Source organism: Manduca sexta, chromosome 13, assembly GCF_014839805.1.
Source record: "Manduca sexta isolate Smith_Timp_Sample1 chromosome 13, JHU_Msex_v1.0, whole genome shotgun sequence".
NCBI lineage: Eukaryota > Metazoa > Arthropoda > Insecta > Lepidoptera > Sphingidae > Manduca > Manduca sexta.
Genome location: NC_051127.1, coordinates 6746216 through 6766650, shown reverse-complemented (window position 1 = coordinate 6766650; position 20435 = coordinate 6746216). Strand labels below are relative to the sequence as shown.

The following is a 20435-nucleotide window of genomic DNA, read 5'->3' as shown; positions in this document are numbered from 1 at the left end:
GTAAAAGAAATGCTTCAATTAACCTTAAACGTGTATAAGCGATTCGAATTAATTTGTTTAGCTGCTTTTGTTGCTGACTGTACAAGCGTTAGACATATGTAGATAGATATCCAAGATCGATCTGTTATTGCCTATTACATTTGTAAGTTTATTGCATTTTTTTTACGCCGATCACACGCTCCAAAAAGGTCGTAAAGTCATCATCTCTCGTCAGTCGACATTCTATTGGACTCCCCTCCATTTACCATCAGGTGCATAAAGTTCATTTTGCTATGCACTTATAAAAAAAATGCGCTTCATACCCCTTCGAGGATAAGTGGCGTGAGTTGGTGTAAAAAGATAGACTACCTATACTTTCACTTTAAATAATATATTTCGCAATTACCAAGGCCCCTGCGAATGTATTTCTCAGAATCGTATCGCCCTTGGAACAACTCGTGAGTCACGTCCCGGAACTCCCGGGGAGGTTCCGTTCGGGTGAGCTTGAGGCAGGTCATGTCTGCTGGCCGATGACCTTTGGGACAAATGTTTGCGTGACTGACAAATGTGTTGGCGACACGCTGGGGGTTTGGCAAATAAATATACTTATGTAAAGTTTGGATGTAGAGGCAATCTCTGATGCTTCTGTTCCGATCCTTTTTGACTAATCTTTGAATGTTGTAGGTTTTTTTCCTATCTACGTTATGGGACGGAACACTAGGGTTAGTTAGGTTTTATAGTATTTTTCAAAACAAAGTATAAAAAAAATAGAGCAACATATTTTTTATCGATTTATTTCTATAAAAGTTCGGATACACGCTGTTCCATCACTCAAAAGTTTACCAAAAGATCGTATATTTTTAAAATGAAGGGTTTGTTTATTAGGTTGAGGTGTTGAAAATATAGTATTTTTGTGTACTATAATATATTTCTTCAACAGTATATAGTACAATATTACATACATATTATTATAGTATGGTAGGCAACTCTATGGAACACACACATGGATAAAATTTAGTTCCTGTAATACACAATTGGATTTCAGTTTCCGTTAATCCATGCAGCTCAGTAACAGAAATAGACAAAGCATTGATATTTAAACAGGAATCAAAACCATTCGCATGTACTGAAAGTGCGGGCATTTTGAGTCACGTCTCTTTCAAGGGCCTTGAAACACATCGTTATCTGTTACATAAACTGTTTTATGTGAGCACAGTTCACTATTTACGTCGCTAAGTTATTACTTGTTCTCGTCGTAGGTGGGTTATATCTTTTTACTTATGCGGTTTATCATCGTATCGACATGTAGAAGAGAGATTTTTAAAAGAAAATCTAAACTAAATTAAACGTATCTATGTACAGAAGATAGGTACTTACTTAAAAGAAAATTTAAACTTAATTAAATAAAATCATTACCCATCGTCACTTAGATGCAGTCGGGTAAAAAATGTATATTTAAAATAATTTTAGACCTCTTAAAACTTGATAGGGAGTTTGTTCCAAGCCTTCGTCAAAAATATATGCATTTCGCAAACGTAGTGTCGCAGTGCAAACAACGTGCAAAATTTATGTTTTCGATTTTAAACCCGTTTTATTAAGTAATAAAAATATTAACTTTATTTTTTACTGTCATAATATATTCGACACAAACATATTTGTGCGGAAAGGAAACGAGGCGAATCGGTCCGTTAATTTTAAATTATAACGGTTTCGAACACTCAAAAAAATAAATTTGCATACATTACTGCGTGTGTTTGATTTAAATGCAATGATTTATTAAAGAGGTCTAATATCTCACGTTATAAATAGCAAGAAATTGCCTGTCTTTATCCAACCCCAAATCTCGATGTCGGGTCAAAGCAATAGACCTTTTAAAGCATGTTCTAGACGTGAAAAAAAGTTCTTATACTGCTTTTCCGTATCCCGCTCCAATGTGGGGGCAACAGTTTCTTCAGGTATGTTTATACACGAAGTTGGCCACTATTATACTAGTACAGCGGGATTGGCTTTAATTATAAATGTGGCAGTGGTCAATAGTATTCTGTCAGCCTCTGCGTCAGAGATGGTTAGGATTTTGGTTAAAATATACTTTAAGAGTAATTAGTAGTCACTCGATCGATGTACGTATGGACCGACGTAATTTCGATAGGAAAACTCCGTAAATAAGGTCGAAAATAACCGCTCGTTGTCCACAACAGTCAAATATGACGATCTCTTAAAGTAATTAATGACTGTCAACCGTTTAATTAAAATAAAAATTAATTGTTGCAGAGAAAAGGACATGAGCGCGAAGCTGATTGTCCAGATGGAGGGCAAGAAAACTCGACTGCTCACAGTGAAAGTAAGTGTTTGCATTCGACACGCTCTTGGGACGCTACGTGACGCTAGCTTCAAGGACTTGACTCCTGTAACAAACTTTTCCAATGTCATGTCTTTCGATAGGAAAATAGGCAAGATAATGTTGTACGACAAATTGGCTCCACTGCACCTGACGGTAAGTGAGGATCCATATAATGTTGACTGACGAGAGATGATCACCCTTCGTCAGTCGACACAATTATGCCGGCCAGTTTTTAATGTAATGATACCAGTTCGTCATGCTTCCAGATGAGTTATTTTTATAGATTTATATGAATGCGTAGTTATTTGGCAAAGTTATTGATATCAGCGTTAAGTAGAGTTTTCATCAAACTCGCCCACTCTGAACTTCCTTCTAAAATGATGTGTGTATTCTTTGTGACTTATCGCTTGCTTTAACGACGAAGGAAAACATCGTGAGGAAACATACAAACCTGAGAAGTTTTTTTTAGGAATTTTGAAGGTGTGTGTTTACCAATCCATATTAGGTCAGCGTGGTGGACTAAGGCCTAATCCCTCTCAGTAGTAGAGGAGGCCCGTGACCAGTAGTGGGGTATATGTAATACAGAGCTAATATTATTATTATATTTATAAGCGGTAGGCTATCAATAATCATCTGTGAATTTTATCAAGATCAACTCCGTTAAACAGAAATTTAGTTGACAGTATTATTGAATTTCTTTTTTTACCTATTAATTTTTTTTAGCAATTAATGTTTTTATGTCACTCGGAGACATTTTAACTGATTTAATTTATACATCACGTCTTGTGCGCGTGTATTTGCCTCGCCAACCTTAAAACGACTAATTAGACTACTTAGGTTTCAAACAGGCCGGCATAATTGTGTGGACTAGCGACAAATACTCATCATCAGTCAACATCTGGACCTCACTCCACTACCAGGTGCAATGAGGCCATTTTGCTGTGTCCTTACATAAAACTAAGGCCGCTAACTAAACCCAATTTTCTGGATGGATTCAAATGAGTATCTTTTCTAGATCAGTTAGGGTTAGGTGCCATGTAATAGGGGATGGGCATAGTGCCAGTCACGAGCTACACCTATAAGCTAACAATCTAGGTAGGTTGCTTATACAACTGTCTCCAGTGAAATCTATTTGTCTTTCAATTTTTCCTCCTCGACCCATTCTAAAGACAATTGCAACGCTCTCTTTACCAACATTGTCATTTCGAACAAAAATAGTCGAGGTTACCTCGTTTCTAATTTTTGACAGTCTATTTTGAGATCTCGAAGATCGGCCACGACATGCGTTTACCTATGTGAATTGGCGCCCTATTTCTTAAGCTGTTTACAATTAGGTACTTGTTTGCCTTTTCTGTAGTTGCAAACAATAAATTTTTATGTGATAAATTATTATAAATAATAAACCATTCTATACTAATATTACAAAGCTGAAGAGTTTGTTTGTTTGAACGCGCTAATCTCAGGAACTATCAATCGTTTGATTCTTCGCGGTCATCTTGAAGCGAGTGGTCAAGTTGTTAAACAGCATCTAGAATAGTTAAGTATGACAGTGGCCAGTGGCCACATCAGGGCAAGCACGGTCCGTTCTTGCCAAAACTAGCTGCAGGATGACCACAATTCATGCTTAGTGAATAATCAGAGCACAAGACTTCGACTTGCAAATCGTTAATAATAGAAACAAGATGTTTTTTAGATTTGGACATTTTAGAGGACAACCGGTGTAATGACACTTTGTTATTGTAGATCTGTGTCGACAAAATGAACACTGAATTTCTTAATGGCCCAGTATAATAATGTTTGCTAATGATCTTTAAGATTTTTATGATAAGCTGTCAAGAAGCAAAAATTTGGGTAAGAGTATGTACAGTGTGACTGCCTCGGTGGCGTAGTTGTACTGCATGCGCGGTACGACAGCACTCTGAGGTCCTGGGTTCGAAACCTGGGTCGGGCAAAATGATATTTAGGTATTTCTGATCAAGATCAGCCTGGAGTCTGGAATTTGTGTCCGATATGGCGATAGGCTTGCCCCCTATCACATCACGGGACGGAACACACTTGGCGAAAAGTGGGTGCCTTGGGTGCGCTTTTGCACACCCCTTCGGGGATAAATGCGTGATGTTGTGTGTGTGTGTGTGTACACAGTGTACACGATTTAATATGTTGGTAATAATTCATTAGCATAACGAGGTAGTATTATTGTTGCATTTGGTCCAGTATTAACTTACTTTGTGGAAACTATGTTCTTATTTTAGATATCCTTCATAGTGATTAGCAGAGGCGAAGCGTTCATGCAACACGATTCCATCGGCTTCCCTTTTAGGTTTATTTTCGTTTGTGTTTTGTGTTACATTGGCCGACGTATGTTAGGTAAGGCGTTTTTTTCTCGGGTTACCTTTTGAAAGCATTTACCCCCCGCCACTGGTGATTAATGACTTTTCTAGTTGAATCTAGGTCCGTCACAACGGGGATATAAGTTCCTTTATCGTACATCACAATTTGAGGACGATAGTTTTGTTAATATGCATAGAAACATGGATTGTTGTTTAAAATTGGGTACAATTCCGCTATTTCTTTTGTTCTATTTTAATCGAACCAGTTTATAAGCTTTGTTATTAATTCCATAGCATTTTAGCGAAGAATATCAACATTATTTTGAGATTACGGTAAATTATATTTATTGTTGTCTGCCCATGTTTCGCCAGTCGTGGCACAGCGGGTCAGGCAGCTTTAACGAGTTCCCCGTGCCAAGACTGGCGTCTGGCGTCTGTGTAAAAATTTTTGATGTTTTGATCTGGAACTGCATGTGGTGCAAACGAAAATCAACCTTAATGTAGATAAGTAATAATTTCTTCGCTTAGTTCTTGATAACTCTGAATTTCAATACTTATAAATGCGAAAGTACCACTGTCTGTAAACTACGCTTCCACGGCCGTCACAAAATCAATTGAAATGAAATGAATTAAATAAAAAATCTTTATTTAAATATAAGAAAGGTACAGAAAAAATAGCTAGAGTTTCTCAAATTAGGCTGAGCATGTATCTTAAGAAACCAATTAATTAAAGTGAAGTAATAGTTAAGCGCGAGTTTGAGAGCGTCATATTTTGTATGTGTATCATCATCATCATCTCAGCCACAGGAAGTCCACTGCTGAACATAGGCCTCCCCCAAGGATCTCCACGTCGACCTGTTGGAAGCGGCCTGCATCCAGCGACTTCCTGCGACCTTAGCCAGGTCGTCCGTCCACCTTGTAGGACAAGGTGTATGTGTATATGTTTTGTAAATTTCGCTGAAATTTGTTCTACATACAGTTTGAGACCCTGGGAAGGACACAGGCTACTATTTATCCTGGGGAAATATATGGCGGGACTTTAATCTTGGATTTTTTTGAACGCAGGCAGAGCCGCGAGCAAATGCTAGTATTCTATAAGGTTCTGTCAACAGCTTGTTTGATTTGATCGCCTTGGAGTGTGTGCGGACTGGACCTCATATTTTGGGTTTCAGTGTGAGCATTATAAATAGATTTTTGTCGGTTCCGGCGTCGGAAGGGGCTAGGCTTTATTATTATTTTTTAATTGTGCATAGCGACATGGTTGTGAAGTTACGACCAAGCTCCTTAAACAAAGATTTAAAAAGAGAACGAATGAGTGTCTATTGACAGTTTTCTTACCAACCTTTAGCCACATAAAGGCGCCAAAGAAGGCCACACTGATTATGCCAAATTTCGTTTTATATGGAAAATAGTCCGAGATATTATTTAGTACGTAATTTGTAATAAGTCACAAGTCGGACTGGTCAGAGCGGTGTACTTTCTACAAACAGTTGGATATATTAATTTGTACATTATGACTAACGCTGCTAACCTTGGCTGGAACGGTTGGGGTTGGTGTGGTGCGTTTGCCAAAAAGGGGTAAAATGGGGTTTTATTTCGCACTCTTCCTAATCAAATAATCTCCGAAGTTTATTTTAGAAGTCAGATGAAGTGTTAATTGTTTTGCGTATAAGTTCACTGAGTTTGCCTCAAGTTCAACATAATTACCTCATAGATTCCTCTTTTATTGAAGGCTCGATTAAATAGTATCACCTTTCCATGATTCTATTCCTTGTTTTAAAAGATCATCTGTGCCCCTACAAGCCCCTAAGATGCTGTTTAAATTGTAACTACTTGTGCAAGATTTTCCTTTTACTCAGCTCTGTTATTGCTATTAAAAGGACATATCCAATTTAGTCAAGAAAATAAAAATTGTACACTCCAACGTTTGTAACACGATTGGCAACTCTAGTTATGGTCGCAGTAAACAATCACCAAATCGAGGCGTGCGCCTGCGCAGCCGTGCTCGACAGTTGATGCGTCATACCTTACATAATCTCCATACAGAATGATCGTTTTATGTTAATTAGCTTTTTGTCGTGAATTTAGGTTTCTACGTCTGCGCAAGGCCCGAAATGAAACTGCCATTGATTTATATTCTATGACGATGACGTCATAAGTTACGGAATGTGATGTCATTGTTGCGACGATTTGTTACGGTTTATTTGCAGTGAAGTTGGTTTGAATTTAGAATTGCAGTTTTGATGATCTATTCGTTTTTTTGTGTTTACTATTTTAAGGTAGTCTCGAGTACATAAGAGCTGTTTTAGATGATAATGCTATTTATTTTAGACAAGCACTAAGAAGGTAATCTTAGCTGTAATAAGGCCAATGTCTGTACATTAAGGATATTTAAGAAAACTGATATGTAGCTTTATTAGAGCAACAGAAGCCAAAACAACAGTTTAAAATGTCTCAGTCTGTATGTTTGTACATGCATCACCCGAAAAATATTGTATGGAATTTAATGCAATTTTCATCGATGTATTGCTAGAAATTTAACTTAGGATATAGCCTTCATAATATCCCAGTAAAATATAAAACGTAACTTTTATCGTAGAAAATCTTTTTCACGTAGGCGACGTCGCGGGAACAGCTAATATATTTAAAAAATAGGTTTTTATGACGTGTTGAACATGTTGTTTGTCTGATGATAAGCTTTACTGCCTACAAACAAATACTATCTAAAACATTGAATCACAATGTACTTGATACTTCTTTGTGCATATAGTTTTGTTGGTAAGATATATTTTATATCCGCCCAGATAGTGACTACCGTACATAAGGTGTACCCGCTATAGTGGCGCACGTATGTGTGTCGCGTTCCGGGATCTACCTGTGTATATCGTTCCAACAGGCCGACACAATTGTGTCGACTGTCGGGGAGTAATCATGTCTCGTCAGTCGACGTTCTATTGGACCCCACTCCACTTATAATCAAGTGCAGTGGAGTCACTTTTCCTGGCAAGTCTCATAATGTCCAGTAATTCAGCCATATTGTCGATTAAAATAGAACAAAGCAATGCTTGCATAATGTTCAAAGACTAGAGAGACAAAAAGGTGGAAAATGGAATCGCATAACATGACAGACCTTACCAAAGTAAACTGTATGCAGGTTTTTGTAAATCCAAAATAATTAATGCATATAATGGCTAAAACGGCAATGGTCATGAACCGGTTGGTATAAGGCCTAACGCAGACTTATTGGTATTCGCGCAGGCTGGTATAATTTTTGTATACTTTACAAATACTTGGTTCCGGTCTTGGTGTTATTGATGGTTCTCGTAGCTACCAAATTAACAATAAAAATGCGTACTGTAATGCCTTAAATATTTTTATTTTTAATAACCACGCCTAGCTCAACATTCAACATCGCTCTTATGATCTAAGGAAATTTATCATTGAAGTAAAATAAAGCTAGGGTAAACCTCACAAAATTGCGAATGTATTGTAACCTTATGTTTTGCATAATGTAAATCTGAGCAGCTGTACAAATGTTATCGCTTCTAAACGTAGCTTTGCTTCTCTTGGTAACACGGCTATAAGTGTGCGTCTACCCTTAGCGGTCTGGGAAACGTTACAGCAATCATTGCCAATGTCTTATGATCGATGTAATTATTAACATATTATTTGCATATAATAAAAATAACATAGAGATATGCAGGTTATATGGATACTGGAAACTTCTGTTATCGTTTTATCGAATAAAGCGAGCTTAATGTTAAACATTTTTCTAATAATTTATTATGCAGTATTATTTATTTTAGTATTGGTGGTAGGATACCTGCTTTCGTGGATTTTGCGAGCTCGGTACAACTGCTCTGAGGTCACTGGTTTGAATCCCGAGTCGAACAAAGCGATATTCATGTTTTTCTGCTCGCTACGAGCCCGGGGTTTGAAAATTGTGCCCGATATGGCGATAGGCTTCCCCCCATCACATGGGACTGGTTGCACCTCTGCCTACCACTTCGGACATAAAGGCGAAGAGAAACAATTTGCAAGGCACAATAGATATACTACCCATTAGACGCTGCATCGCCCAGAAACTATATTGTTCAACAAGAACAACGTACACACACTGGCACTGTTGCTTAACGTAAATAGACAAAGCACTCACCTAGACTGTCGCATACGAAAGACCCAACACTCAGCAAACCATCTATTTATTAATATAAATATTCAAGAATTGCAAAATACTAAACCGGTTATAATACCAGCTTCGGGGACGCAAATATAATTATTGTTTGGCGCCTTATACGTTATTATGTGACATTTGATTTAATTGATTATAATATTGTTATTTAATTATTGCAATGTACACGTGTGGGTTTGGTGTTAGGCAGAGATCTAAAAACTTTAATTTAGAATACATAGGTGTATTAAAGTGTTGATGTGTTTTGCTTGGATCTTTTAGAACATATCAATAGGTTTGTAATGATTAATGTTCATGTTGTGATTATCTATAATTTGATAAAAAATCACATAGAATTGTCTTTGTTTACCTTTTGATATATCTATATATACTATTATATAAAGCTGAAGTTTGTTTGTTTGAACGCGCTAATCTCAAAAACTACTGATTCGAATTGAATAATTATTTTAATGTTGGTTAGTCCATTTATCGAGGAAGGCTATATAACGTAACGCTATGACAAATAAGACCGGAGTATGAATGAAAAATGTTGCAAAAACGGGGAAGATGAATTCCTTTATAAAATTTCCGTTGCGAGCGCTGCCTAAACGGTTAAAGTTACGTAATGAATATGTATGATGGAAATGTTCCTCTTAAAAAGTAATAAATAATATACCTAGTATAAAACAAATTCCCTCGCCGCATCTGTCTGCCTGTCTGAGCGCAAGAATCTCAAAAACTACCCAACGGATTTCGATGAATTTTGGTACGGAGATAGTTTAAGATCCTGGGTATAGGCTACTTTCTATCCCGGGATAATATATAGCGGAACTTTTATGCCAGAAAAACTTCTTTACACGGACGGAGTTGCGACCAACGATAATATTCAATGAATTTGAAGGTAACGTCGGTTAACACGATTCGGCAGCTGATGCAAATGCTGTTATCTTAAATATATCAACATTTCTCTCATCTTTAAGACCCCTATTAATATATAGTATGTATTGTAGTATGTATTCCTTTCAAATATCGGATTTGCCCTGGAATATGTTACATTCCCAATTTATATCAAAAGACAGGAATCACTGTTAAATCTAAACGCCATATAGATAAAAGAAATCTTAAAAAATTACAATTTTGAACGTCGACCTTTGGCTAGCTTTCTTATTACCTCTATAAATAAACAATGTGTGTGCAAAGATTTACCGGGCGTCAGAATTTAATAACTGTACATAAGTTTTTTTTATGTAAAGGCTATTTCAATGCGCGTTTACGGCGCTTAAATTTTGCCCGCATATGTAAATGATTCATTTATTTGGTATAAAGTTGTCGAATATAGAGAAGGCTGTTGAAGTTCATGGATCTTGTCTACCGAATCAGTCCTAATGGGTCATATAAAACAGTAGTTTACGTAGAGATCATGGCAAACGCTAAAAACGATATCAAGAGCTTACTTTGATGCTATTTATATAGCATTGTCTAAGTATTATTTTAGGCGTATTGACAGCATAGTGTTTGTTAAATAATTTATGAATATATATTTTTTTATTTCTGTTAATGACGAGACGAGCTTGTCGTTCGCCTGATGGTAAGCGATATGACCGCCCATAAACACCTCTATCCAACACCTTGAAATATAAAGTATTGTTTGGTGTTCCACTGTGCTCGCCATCCCGAGACCTGAGATGTTAAGTGTCATTATGTCCAGTAGTTACACTGGCTACAATATCCTTCAAACCGGAACACAACAGTGACTACACACTGCTACTGTAGAAAGAGACTTAGCAGTGGTATCTACCCAGGCGGAATGACACATATGGGAGGCTTGTAAATAAAAATATTGGGTTTTTTAATACCATGGTCTAATAAGTTCTTGTAGTGACACGCGAATTTTATATGAAATACTATAATGTTACTTGATAGTAGATTGTAGATTAACATAAATTAAGCACAGCAGTTAGATAAAATAGGCTTTGTTCAATGGCCATAGGCCTCGTTTTTGATCGTTTAAATTCTCGAATTCTCATTAGAACCATGATTCCAATCATATGCGACCATGACACGTGCCCTTGTTATCAAGGCCTAGCTCCAGTTCTGCTCATTTTCCACCATAGATAATAGCAAAAACCGCCTCATTCAACAATTATGACGTCACGCAACACGTATCAAGGCTGTACGTCCAACGCCCTTGACTTTACAAATGTTTGTAAAACTGTTTGTGCAGTTGGTCCAACAATGGTAACAATATCACATTGTGAGCATGGTTGAAGGTCTACGGACATCTGTGTTAGCAATGGTTTTACAATAAAACTGGATGCCAAAGGTATGCTTGGAAAGCGTCACGTTTAGATATTTAAAACAGTATCAATTTAAAATTTCAATTCGTTATTTCAACCAAGTTGCTATTTGAAAACGGTTGTAAACATCATGGTTGTAATATTGAGGCCTATGAGAGCTCGTGAACATTTCCTGGCCTTCTCTCATCCTGTCATCCTAAGAGGGTTCCTTTCCTTCCCCCTACATTTCCCTCCACCAAGATATCCTCTCCTAACTTTCCCTCAGGCAATAGCTAAGCCGGGGGATTCCAGTATCCCACTCGCAGGCGTCTCCCGGTGTAGACTGTAGAATAAAGGTTGCCAAACTCCCTTTTATACCTTTAGGCCCCTATTAAAATTTGACTGGTCACGGTGGTCCTTTTTTTGGGTTTCGCAATGAAAGTTCATTAAAACTACCGCCCAGAGACCTATTTGACCTGGATCACCTTAGGAATCAATGCTGTCGACCGATACACATTTATCTACTGCATCGCCTTCATCACTGTGAGACATATGATGATTCTTAACACCCTTTAACTACACTGCGTACAATGGTTAACTCAAATTATAAGTGCTTGTACTGTTCCTTGGCGGCAGAGTGCGAAACAATTGTTGAAAGTCGCGTGAGTTTTTTCGTATCAATTTCGATGGTTCCATCTTTTGTAATGGTTGCCACATCTGTTGCGATAGATCGGAATTGCAGAGCGTAGAGCGGTCGTGGTGAGATGAAAGTCACATTTTTTTATAGTAGTTGGCAATCGAAATGACCGCGCGTCATGATGGCAATGTTTCCGGTGAATGCAAACAAGAGGAGAGGAATGCTGGCCATTATGAAAAGGTATGAGATGAGGATTAATCCTAATAACTTATTTATCCTAATACCATCATCACTGGGTGAGTATCTGAGTACTTATGTCTAAAGGACTCACGTACAACTATAAAATTCTTTAAAATTGTATTTTCGTTTAGTTTTTTTTTTTTTTTTTTAATAAGTTGTATTTATTGTAAATTATGTTTACCACCCAATGTGTGGCCAATACATGATTTTTTATTTTCTTTTTTTTCTATTTAAGTACCTTTTTTGGACTAATTTCTGATTTGTAGTCGTTAGATCGTAGTCTGTTCGTATTTATATTCATAATTAATTTGCTAGTAAGAGGATATATTTTGTTAAAACCCGCCATAGTGGCCCACGTAAGTGTGTCGCGATCCGGGATCAGCCTGTTTATATCCGGTTCCAACAGGTCGGCATACTTGTGTTGACTGCTGAGAGGTAATCATCTCTTGTCAGTCCACATTCTATTGGACCCCACTCCATTTACCATCAGGTACAGTGAAGTCACTTGGCCATGAACGTATAAGAAATAATCATACCAATATGCGGCGTGGGTTATGTGTTTTTATATTCATTTAGTATTAGTCTACAAATGCCATTACGTGTAACCGTTTATTGTCTCTAAAAATAAAAATAATTTGGGGAGAATATTGCTGGCGGCTTTTAGATAATCGGATTATAAATCATCTAATAATATAAAAAATTGCATCATTATAAATTAATCATTGAGTCTGATAACTTATTTCAATCGTTTATCAGATATCAGATATATTAATCTTCATGACTAATTAAGTTAACTATGAGCAGACAGTAGATAGGAGTAGAGTCTAGCATCTAGTTTCCGTTAAACTAAACGCCATACACGCCACAATACAAATTTGTAAGCTAGGCAAAGTAACAATAGATTGACTGTTACTGCCTAAGAAACGTCGTAAGAGAACGGTGGTAGACAACTTCGAACCGCCAGTAAAGGTTTCAACAAATCCTTTCACTCATAAGAAAGAGCTAGGCAATACGCTCCATGAATCGATTCTTGTAATCATTTTCGAATTACCATAGAGCACTTGACCTCGCCATTGTACCCCAAATTCTATGAATAATAATTCAAATATCTTATAGTACAGTGTACGGTGTGCGAATACAAAGTTTAGAGAAATATTTAAAAATTGATTTTAGCACCTTCAAAATCGATAGCTTTAAAAAAATCTATCACGATACTTCATTTGTTTGATTGTTTTGTAGGCTGGCAGAGCGGTATCTTTAGGCTTCTATAACGGCTATTTTATGTAGGTCAACAAGCAAGGTTCTCATGGTTCAAGTGCACGGGGCTCTGTTTAATGCTACATACATTATAAATCAACTTATATTATTTAAGATAATCTTTTACTTTCCGCTTCATGATTATTAATCATAGGAGGCTGTTGCTAAAGATAGGGCTCTTCCCAATATTTCCAGACCGAACTGTAAGAAAATCTACATTAATGTCCCGCTTAAAACCCTTCAAATATTTCAGACTAATTAATGTAAAGAAAATTGAACCCTAAAGTCATAAACAATAATGGCGCTCCCACACGCTCGAACTTGGCGTGTTCGTTGATCATTTGTGAGGCGAGAAAGCAGCGTCCGCACAATAGCCTCGTATTATGATGAGTTTATGGGTCATTTTAGATTCAACTCGGAAGCAATTGTTACGAGCGGTTACATAACCACGAATTATGTTGAATGCTTTTAGTAGACATTAGACTACAATGGGTATATGTTAAGTCATAATGTAGAGTCTCCTACTCTCATGAATGTATATGTATACGTATAAAACAAAGTCCCCTTTTCTGTCTGTCTGTATGTTAGCGATTTTTTTAAATGTACTGATCAGATTTTATTAAATTTTGGTATGGACACAGTTTAAGACCGTGGGAAGATTATAGGCTACATTCTATATCGGGAAAATATATAGCGGGACTTTTATCCCGGAAAACTCCTTCACGCAGGCGAAGCCGCGAGCAAAGTCTGGTAAATATTATAAAGCTGAACAGTTTGCTCGAACGCGATAATCTCAGAAACTACTAAACCGATTTCGATTTTTTTTCACTTTTAGGAAGCTACATTACTCCTGAGTAACTAAAGGCCACTTTTTATCGCGAGAAAATATTAATTACGGTAAACTTAACTCGGGCGGAGGCGCAGGCAAAAGTTTGCATATTATAATATTAACAATTTTTGTTCTACCGCCACGGCAAGACGACCTCACTGCAGTTAATGGTACTGAAGCAGGGCCTCTTTTTGCATTTTCAAAAAGATAAATATGTAGTTTCAGCTAGTAACACGAATGATAAAATGACCCTTATAATACAGGTCTGGTCTCACTGTTTGTTTTTAATTGTAGATATACGTGTCCTGCGTTTAAGTACTTTCACTTTACAATATTCCAAGATTAGCAATTAAACTAAACGAGAGCTAGCCGCTAGGTACTCATATGCTTTTGTTCTCAACAGCCATCTCAGTTACTTAGTATCTATATACAATTTATGTACATCAAATAATTTTTATTTATTTATGTTTAAGAAACAAAGGGTTACACATTGAGAATTATTGACAAATAAGTATAAGTTATTTATAAAATTACAAATGCGCAACTGACAATGATGTCCAAACATTATATATTATAACGGACTAGGTAAAAAATTACAAGTGAAGACAGTATGATAAGAATAAGTTACCAAAGATATTGTAATTGGCTTACAAAATATCGCGATTTCAATTATTGATTGATTTATTCCTTCCTAGCCGAATTTCGGACATGGCGGCTAATCGCCACGGTCATCAGCCAAGTACGTAGGAGATATTATAGCGCATAAGTGTGTGCAATACACAGGTGCACTCTGTTCCTTCACTCTCACAGTCCGGTGAGACGGCAATCCGATATAACCGGAGAGAGATCAGGCGCAAGATGGCTTTATGTGCTTTCCGAGGATACGGGGGTATCACACCGCCAACTTTCTGACAACGAGCTGCGACTGAGATTATTTTGACCCGACCCGGGATACAAACCCAGGGCCTCAGCGCGGTAGTTGTACTCGAACTATGTACAATTACAACTACGCCATCGAGGCAGTCGACGTCGACGTAATAATATGATATACAATTGAAATTATGTAATACTTAATGCTTCATAGTCACAGTTTGTCGTTCATACTTTTTAAACCCTGTAATTGGTTGATGCGTTACCAATTAATTATAATTTGTTACAATAGTAAAGTGGTAATAGTTGTCAAGGCTAATTATGGACAGAGGGTGACGAAAATTTGCAATTAGCTATTATATTGCTTATTTTGTTCAAGATTTTGGTCAGCATCCGCGGCGAAGTGCTCGCTGCGACGAAAGTCAAGAATCGATTTGATTTAGTTTAGTTTGAATCCGATTTAATACTTCGTCGATTAGTTTCAATTTATTTAAGCATTGTAAATGGCAGTTTGGATATGACTATTGACGGTGCATTTTCCTGTGCCAAAATAAACAAAACTCTTGAAGTATATGGACTTGTTAGTGCTGTAACCAAAAAATGGATGTTTCAGGACCGAAACTCCTCAACACTTAGTCTAAAACACTTATTTAAAGCAGGGACTGGAATAGTGTGGCTGTTATTGACTGTTAATATTTATTCTTTTTTTTTCTTTTACAGAACAGCAAAGAGCAAAATGACGGTAGCCGTGAGAAATACAAAGACTTCACGTTCGATCACTCGTACTGGTCGTTCGACAGCGCCGACAGCCAGTATGCTTCGCAGGAACAGGTAATAAGTCGTCGTTTTAATAATATTTACAATTTGGGTTAGCCCTTAAAGTCGCATACTAGGCTCAGCCTCTATCGTAAAACGTTTTTAGAAAAGTATCTTATATACAGTGATATTAACATGTATTCTCCAGTAATCAAATCAAATCAAATCAATTTATTTTACATAAAACATGGTATAAATTATGATGTTAAATATCTTACATGTGCAACATGTTTCACCGTTTTAACGGTATGAAAAATTATATACGTACTTATAATTATAGAACGTAGTTAGGCAAATTACCTATTATTAATAATAGAATAATGTGTGTTATTAATAATAGAGTAATGCGACAATAATTATAAATTATAATTTAAAGTGGGTAATAATGCCGCAATAACACAATTTCCAAGCCGTACCAAATTACCCCAATTCAAACGTGTGGAATAGGCGTTTGCTTGGCTTGTATGGGTTTACAATCGTCTGTAGTACCTACGGCAATGTAAAAGTTTTTTTGTATATTGTATCCTATTTTGTCGATTTGACTACAAATCGTGGGAAGTAGCTGGCGCTTGCTTGCGTCAAGGACTTGCGACGCAGCCACGCGGTCGTGTTGAGGCTGACATTGGAAGACATCCTCTTTACGTCTCACGGCATTTGTCAAACGTGTGGTTATGGTACAAGCGGTAGTCATACTTTAGGTTTGTTCAAAGCAGAGGTGTCAAACAATATTTTAACCGACTTCAAAAAAGGAGGAGGTTCTCAATTTGACTATATTTTTTTTATGTTTGTTACCTCGGAACTTATGACTGGATGAACCGATTTTGATAATTCTTTTTTTCTACAAACCCATTTAAAAAGGTAATTGTAGGTATTCGATATTTATGCAAAATTAATTAAGTGGCTAATTTCTGCTCCCTACGATAACACACAGTATGTTTTCATTCAGGTGTTTGCAGACCTCGGGCTGGACGTGATAGACAGCGCGTTCGAGGGCTACAACGCGTGCGTGTTCGCGTACGGACAGACCGGCAGCGGGAAGACCTTTACCATGATGGGCTCAAACGTGAGTTGTGTCTCTTAAACACTTGGAAACTAGCGATGGCATAAGTATATCAGAAACAAACATCGCACACATTAGAAGATTATTATGTTCTCATACTATATATTTTGTATAATTAGTATTTATGTAGCTATGTATGTATTATATAGTATACATATGTATTATCCAATGGCGAAGGGTGAATTTTTTTCGAAATGTAACCCGAGGCAAATGAATTGCCTTAGTTAACAGTTCAATGTGTATACCGCATGATAATAACTACTCTGGGGGCTATGCAAACTCGCAAACATTTCCTGGCCTTCTCCCCTCCGCCCATGCTAAGGTTCTTTTTCTTTCCTCCGCACTTCCCCTCCACAGATATCCACTCCCAACTTTCCTCCAGTTCCCTGCAGTCGCTAAGCCGCGGGATCCAGTATCCCATTCGCAGTTTTCTCCCGGTGTAGATTACGGGATCACAAAAACAAGAATCTATTGGCAATACTGGGCTTTGTGTGGAAATACCTAAAATAGTTTCCGAGGTTAGTTTTAGAAAATCTTTAAAAAAATTGAACAAGCATATCCATATTTGAATTTCCAGTGGAGCTTAACGGGTCGATTGTTAACAACTGGTTGATAGAATCCAAGTAAGGAATCTATCAACCAGTTGTTATCAATCGACTTCGCCACGTATTAATTCTCTTACAAAGTAACATCAAAAAACAACGATTCATGCGCTTATTTTTTACTAAAAAAAAACCGCCAATGTTAAGACACCGTTTCAATACGTTAAATTCGCGTTCTTCGTCAAAAACAGATACGTTTCAACGATGTTGATTCTTCAATACAAGAGAACAGATAAAGCGATTTGAATTATCTCACGCACGTTCAGTGTTACGATCATTGATAACGGTATTACGTGAATCATTTATGTACAGCGATAATCTGACGTTGATATTGTTAAGATCCATCTCAGGTGTGAGCTAAACAGAATATGTTATGCATAATGAAATGGTAAATAAATGTGGGGTGTAGTGTGATGCTTGGAATCTTCTAATATATAAAGCTGAAGAATTTGTTTGTACACGCTAATCTCAGGAAATACTAAACCGATTTTGGATTTTTTTTATTGCTTTAATGACGAAACGAGCTTGCCTTTCGTCCGATGGTAAGCGATACGACCGCCCATAAACAGTAGAAACACCATCCAATACCTTGAATTACAAAGTCTTGTTTGGTATTCCACTGCGCTCGCCATCCTAAGACATGAGATGTTAAGTCTTATCACTTTTTTTTTCACTAATATGATGGTATACTACTCCGGAGTACCACAGGCTATTTTTTATCCCGGGAAAACTCACATGGGCGTAGCCGCAGGCAAAAGCTAGTGGAATTAAAGTGCGTGAGCTAGATGAAAGAGAGAAGAGTGGATGATTTGGGAACGAAGGACAAAAGATGTTAAACGGAAAAATTATTAAAGAAGCAATTTAGTTGAATACTATATTTTTATTTTGAATAATTGCCACATTAATTAATAGTGTGCCGCCCTTTTTGAAATTCTACTTTTAAGGTCTCTCAAGTTGTAGGCTATTTAAACTTGTTTCTAAAATACGTTATTTTGATAATTTTTCTGCAGGATAAAAGTGACCCATAACTAAATCCCCAGCATTGTTAATCCTTCTGTCAAATATCATCGAAATATGTGAAGCGGTTTCAACACTGAAGTGTTTACTTACAAATTTTCGCATCTATAATTTCATCTTGTAACCAACCTAAGTATGTTACTGAAGGTAACAATATCGCTTCCTTAACGATGTTTAAATCGTGTTATTATTAGTGTACTTCGATGGCTTCTGTCGTTTGTATCTTAAGAACTTATGTTAATTGAGCAAGAAATTATTGTACTCAAACTCACGTCGACTCCGATTCGTTACTAGAACAATCTTTTTTATTACTGTGAATGACGTGGCGAGCTTGCCATCCAACACCTTGAAATACAAAATATTGATTGGTATTCCACTGTGCTCGACATCCTGAGACGTGAGATGTTAAGTCTCATTATGTCCAGCAGTTACACTGACTGCAATGTCCTACAAACCGGAACACAACAATGACTACACACTGCTTTTGCTTGGCGGCAGAAATAGATATTGCGGTGGTACCTACCCAGGCGGACTCTCACATATGAGATATCTACCACCAGTAAAAAAGTGGTCACAAACAATTTCTTGTTGTATTAGTTTGATCGCATTTACAATATTTTTTTTATTATTGAAAATAAAATTCATTTATCCTTTTATCTGACAATCTCTGTCTCCAGGAGTGCCAAGGCCTCATCCCTCGTATATGCAGGCAACTGTTCTCCCGAGTGGCAGCAGGGAAGGAATCTGGTGCCTCGTATCGCACGGAGGTCAGCTACCTGGAGATATACAACGAGAGGGTCAAGGATCTGCTGGCGACTGACGCGGGACATTCCCTCAGGGTGAGGGAGCATCCGAAACTGGGACCGTACGTCCAGGACCTGTCCAAACATCTGGTCTCGGACTATGATGACATACAGGTAAGAATGATTCAATTTACGAATTTCTATTAAATGAATTTTAAATATCGATAAAAAAAAAATATTCCAATCCTCAATTGACGGTAAAAATAAATCAATCAGAATAAAGTATTTGTATGAATGCCAAGCTTCTGATTGGTCCATTTCCGATCGATCCGGTAGTAACGGTTAGTGTTCATTGAATTATTGACCGTGAGTAAAAGTGTCTATTCCTGCTTCAAATGTCCGGCAACGCATTGAGGGATTCCCTAGCATTGTCGATGCTTTTGGATGGTTATGATTACTCACCATCATCAGCTATATATACGTAGTCACTTAAAAATTTACAGTTTTTTTTTATTAGGTACGGCTATACCGCTATACCTAAAAGTAAGTCGCGTTGGGATAGTATATTGTCTGGTAAGCGATGATCTTCCACTCTGAGTCGATACAACTTACGTGAAATCGAAGGTTGACCTTGTACGCCTAAACTTCGTCAGTAGAGAAAGCTCGAAACATTAAAATGTTATAGTATTACCCCCTATTCACCCCCCAGGAGTGCATGCACCGCGGCAACCTGCACCGCACCACAGCGTCGACGCAGATGAACGACGTGTCGTCTCGCTCGCACGCCATATTCACCATCACGTTCGTGCAGGCGAGCTACTTGCGCCACAACAACATGCCCAGCGAGACCGTGTCGAAAGTGCACCTCGTCGATCTGGCTGGCAGGTGAGTACTTCGGATTGAATACCTTGGAATACTTAGTCTATTCTTGAGTGGCGTAGGGTGAAGTACTCTAAAAGGTACACAACATTATATAGGTATTTGTATAAATGCGGTCTGCGAATCTAAACTAGCTAAACTAAAAAAACTAGCCAACGTATTAAGATGAAATTTGGTATGGAGACAGTTTGTGACCCTGGGATGAACATAGGCTCCCGGGAAAATATATAGCGTGACTTTTATGACGGAATACTTTAGCCCGAAAAACTTTATAACGCGGGCGAAGCCGCGGGCAAAAGCTAGTTATTAAAATAAAATTATAGGTTTATAAGGCGAATTTGGATGGAAGAGCCGGTAAGGGTCGACCGCACCGAACCTTTGAATATCA

At 37.4% G+C, this 20435-nt stretch overlaps 1 protein-coding gene across 2 annotated transcripts in view; it reads left to right on the top strand.

The window, feature by feature from the left end:
• LOC115449385 (kinesin-like protein Klp98A) overlaps positions 1-20435 on the top strand; it is a 55726-nt gene that overhangs the window by 12327 nt on the left and 22964 nt on the right. For both annotated transcript variants that reach the window (XR_005112292.1, XM_030177192.2), the window contains exons 2-6: positions 2251-2320; positions 15651-15761; positions 16693-16809; positions 19103-19342; positions 19878-20053. Coding sequence is in view for 1 of the 2 variants with exons in the window: in XM_030177192.2 (XP_030033052.1) it covers positions 2251-2320; positions 15651-15761; positions 16693-16809; positions 19103-19342; positions 19878-20053 (714 nt within the window). In the remaining variant the exon portion in view is untranslated. The remainder of the gene's footprint in view (positions 1-2250; positions 2321-15650; positions 15762-16692; positions 16810-19102; positions 19343-19877; positions 20054-20435) is intronic.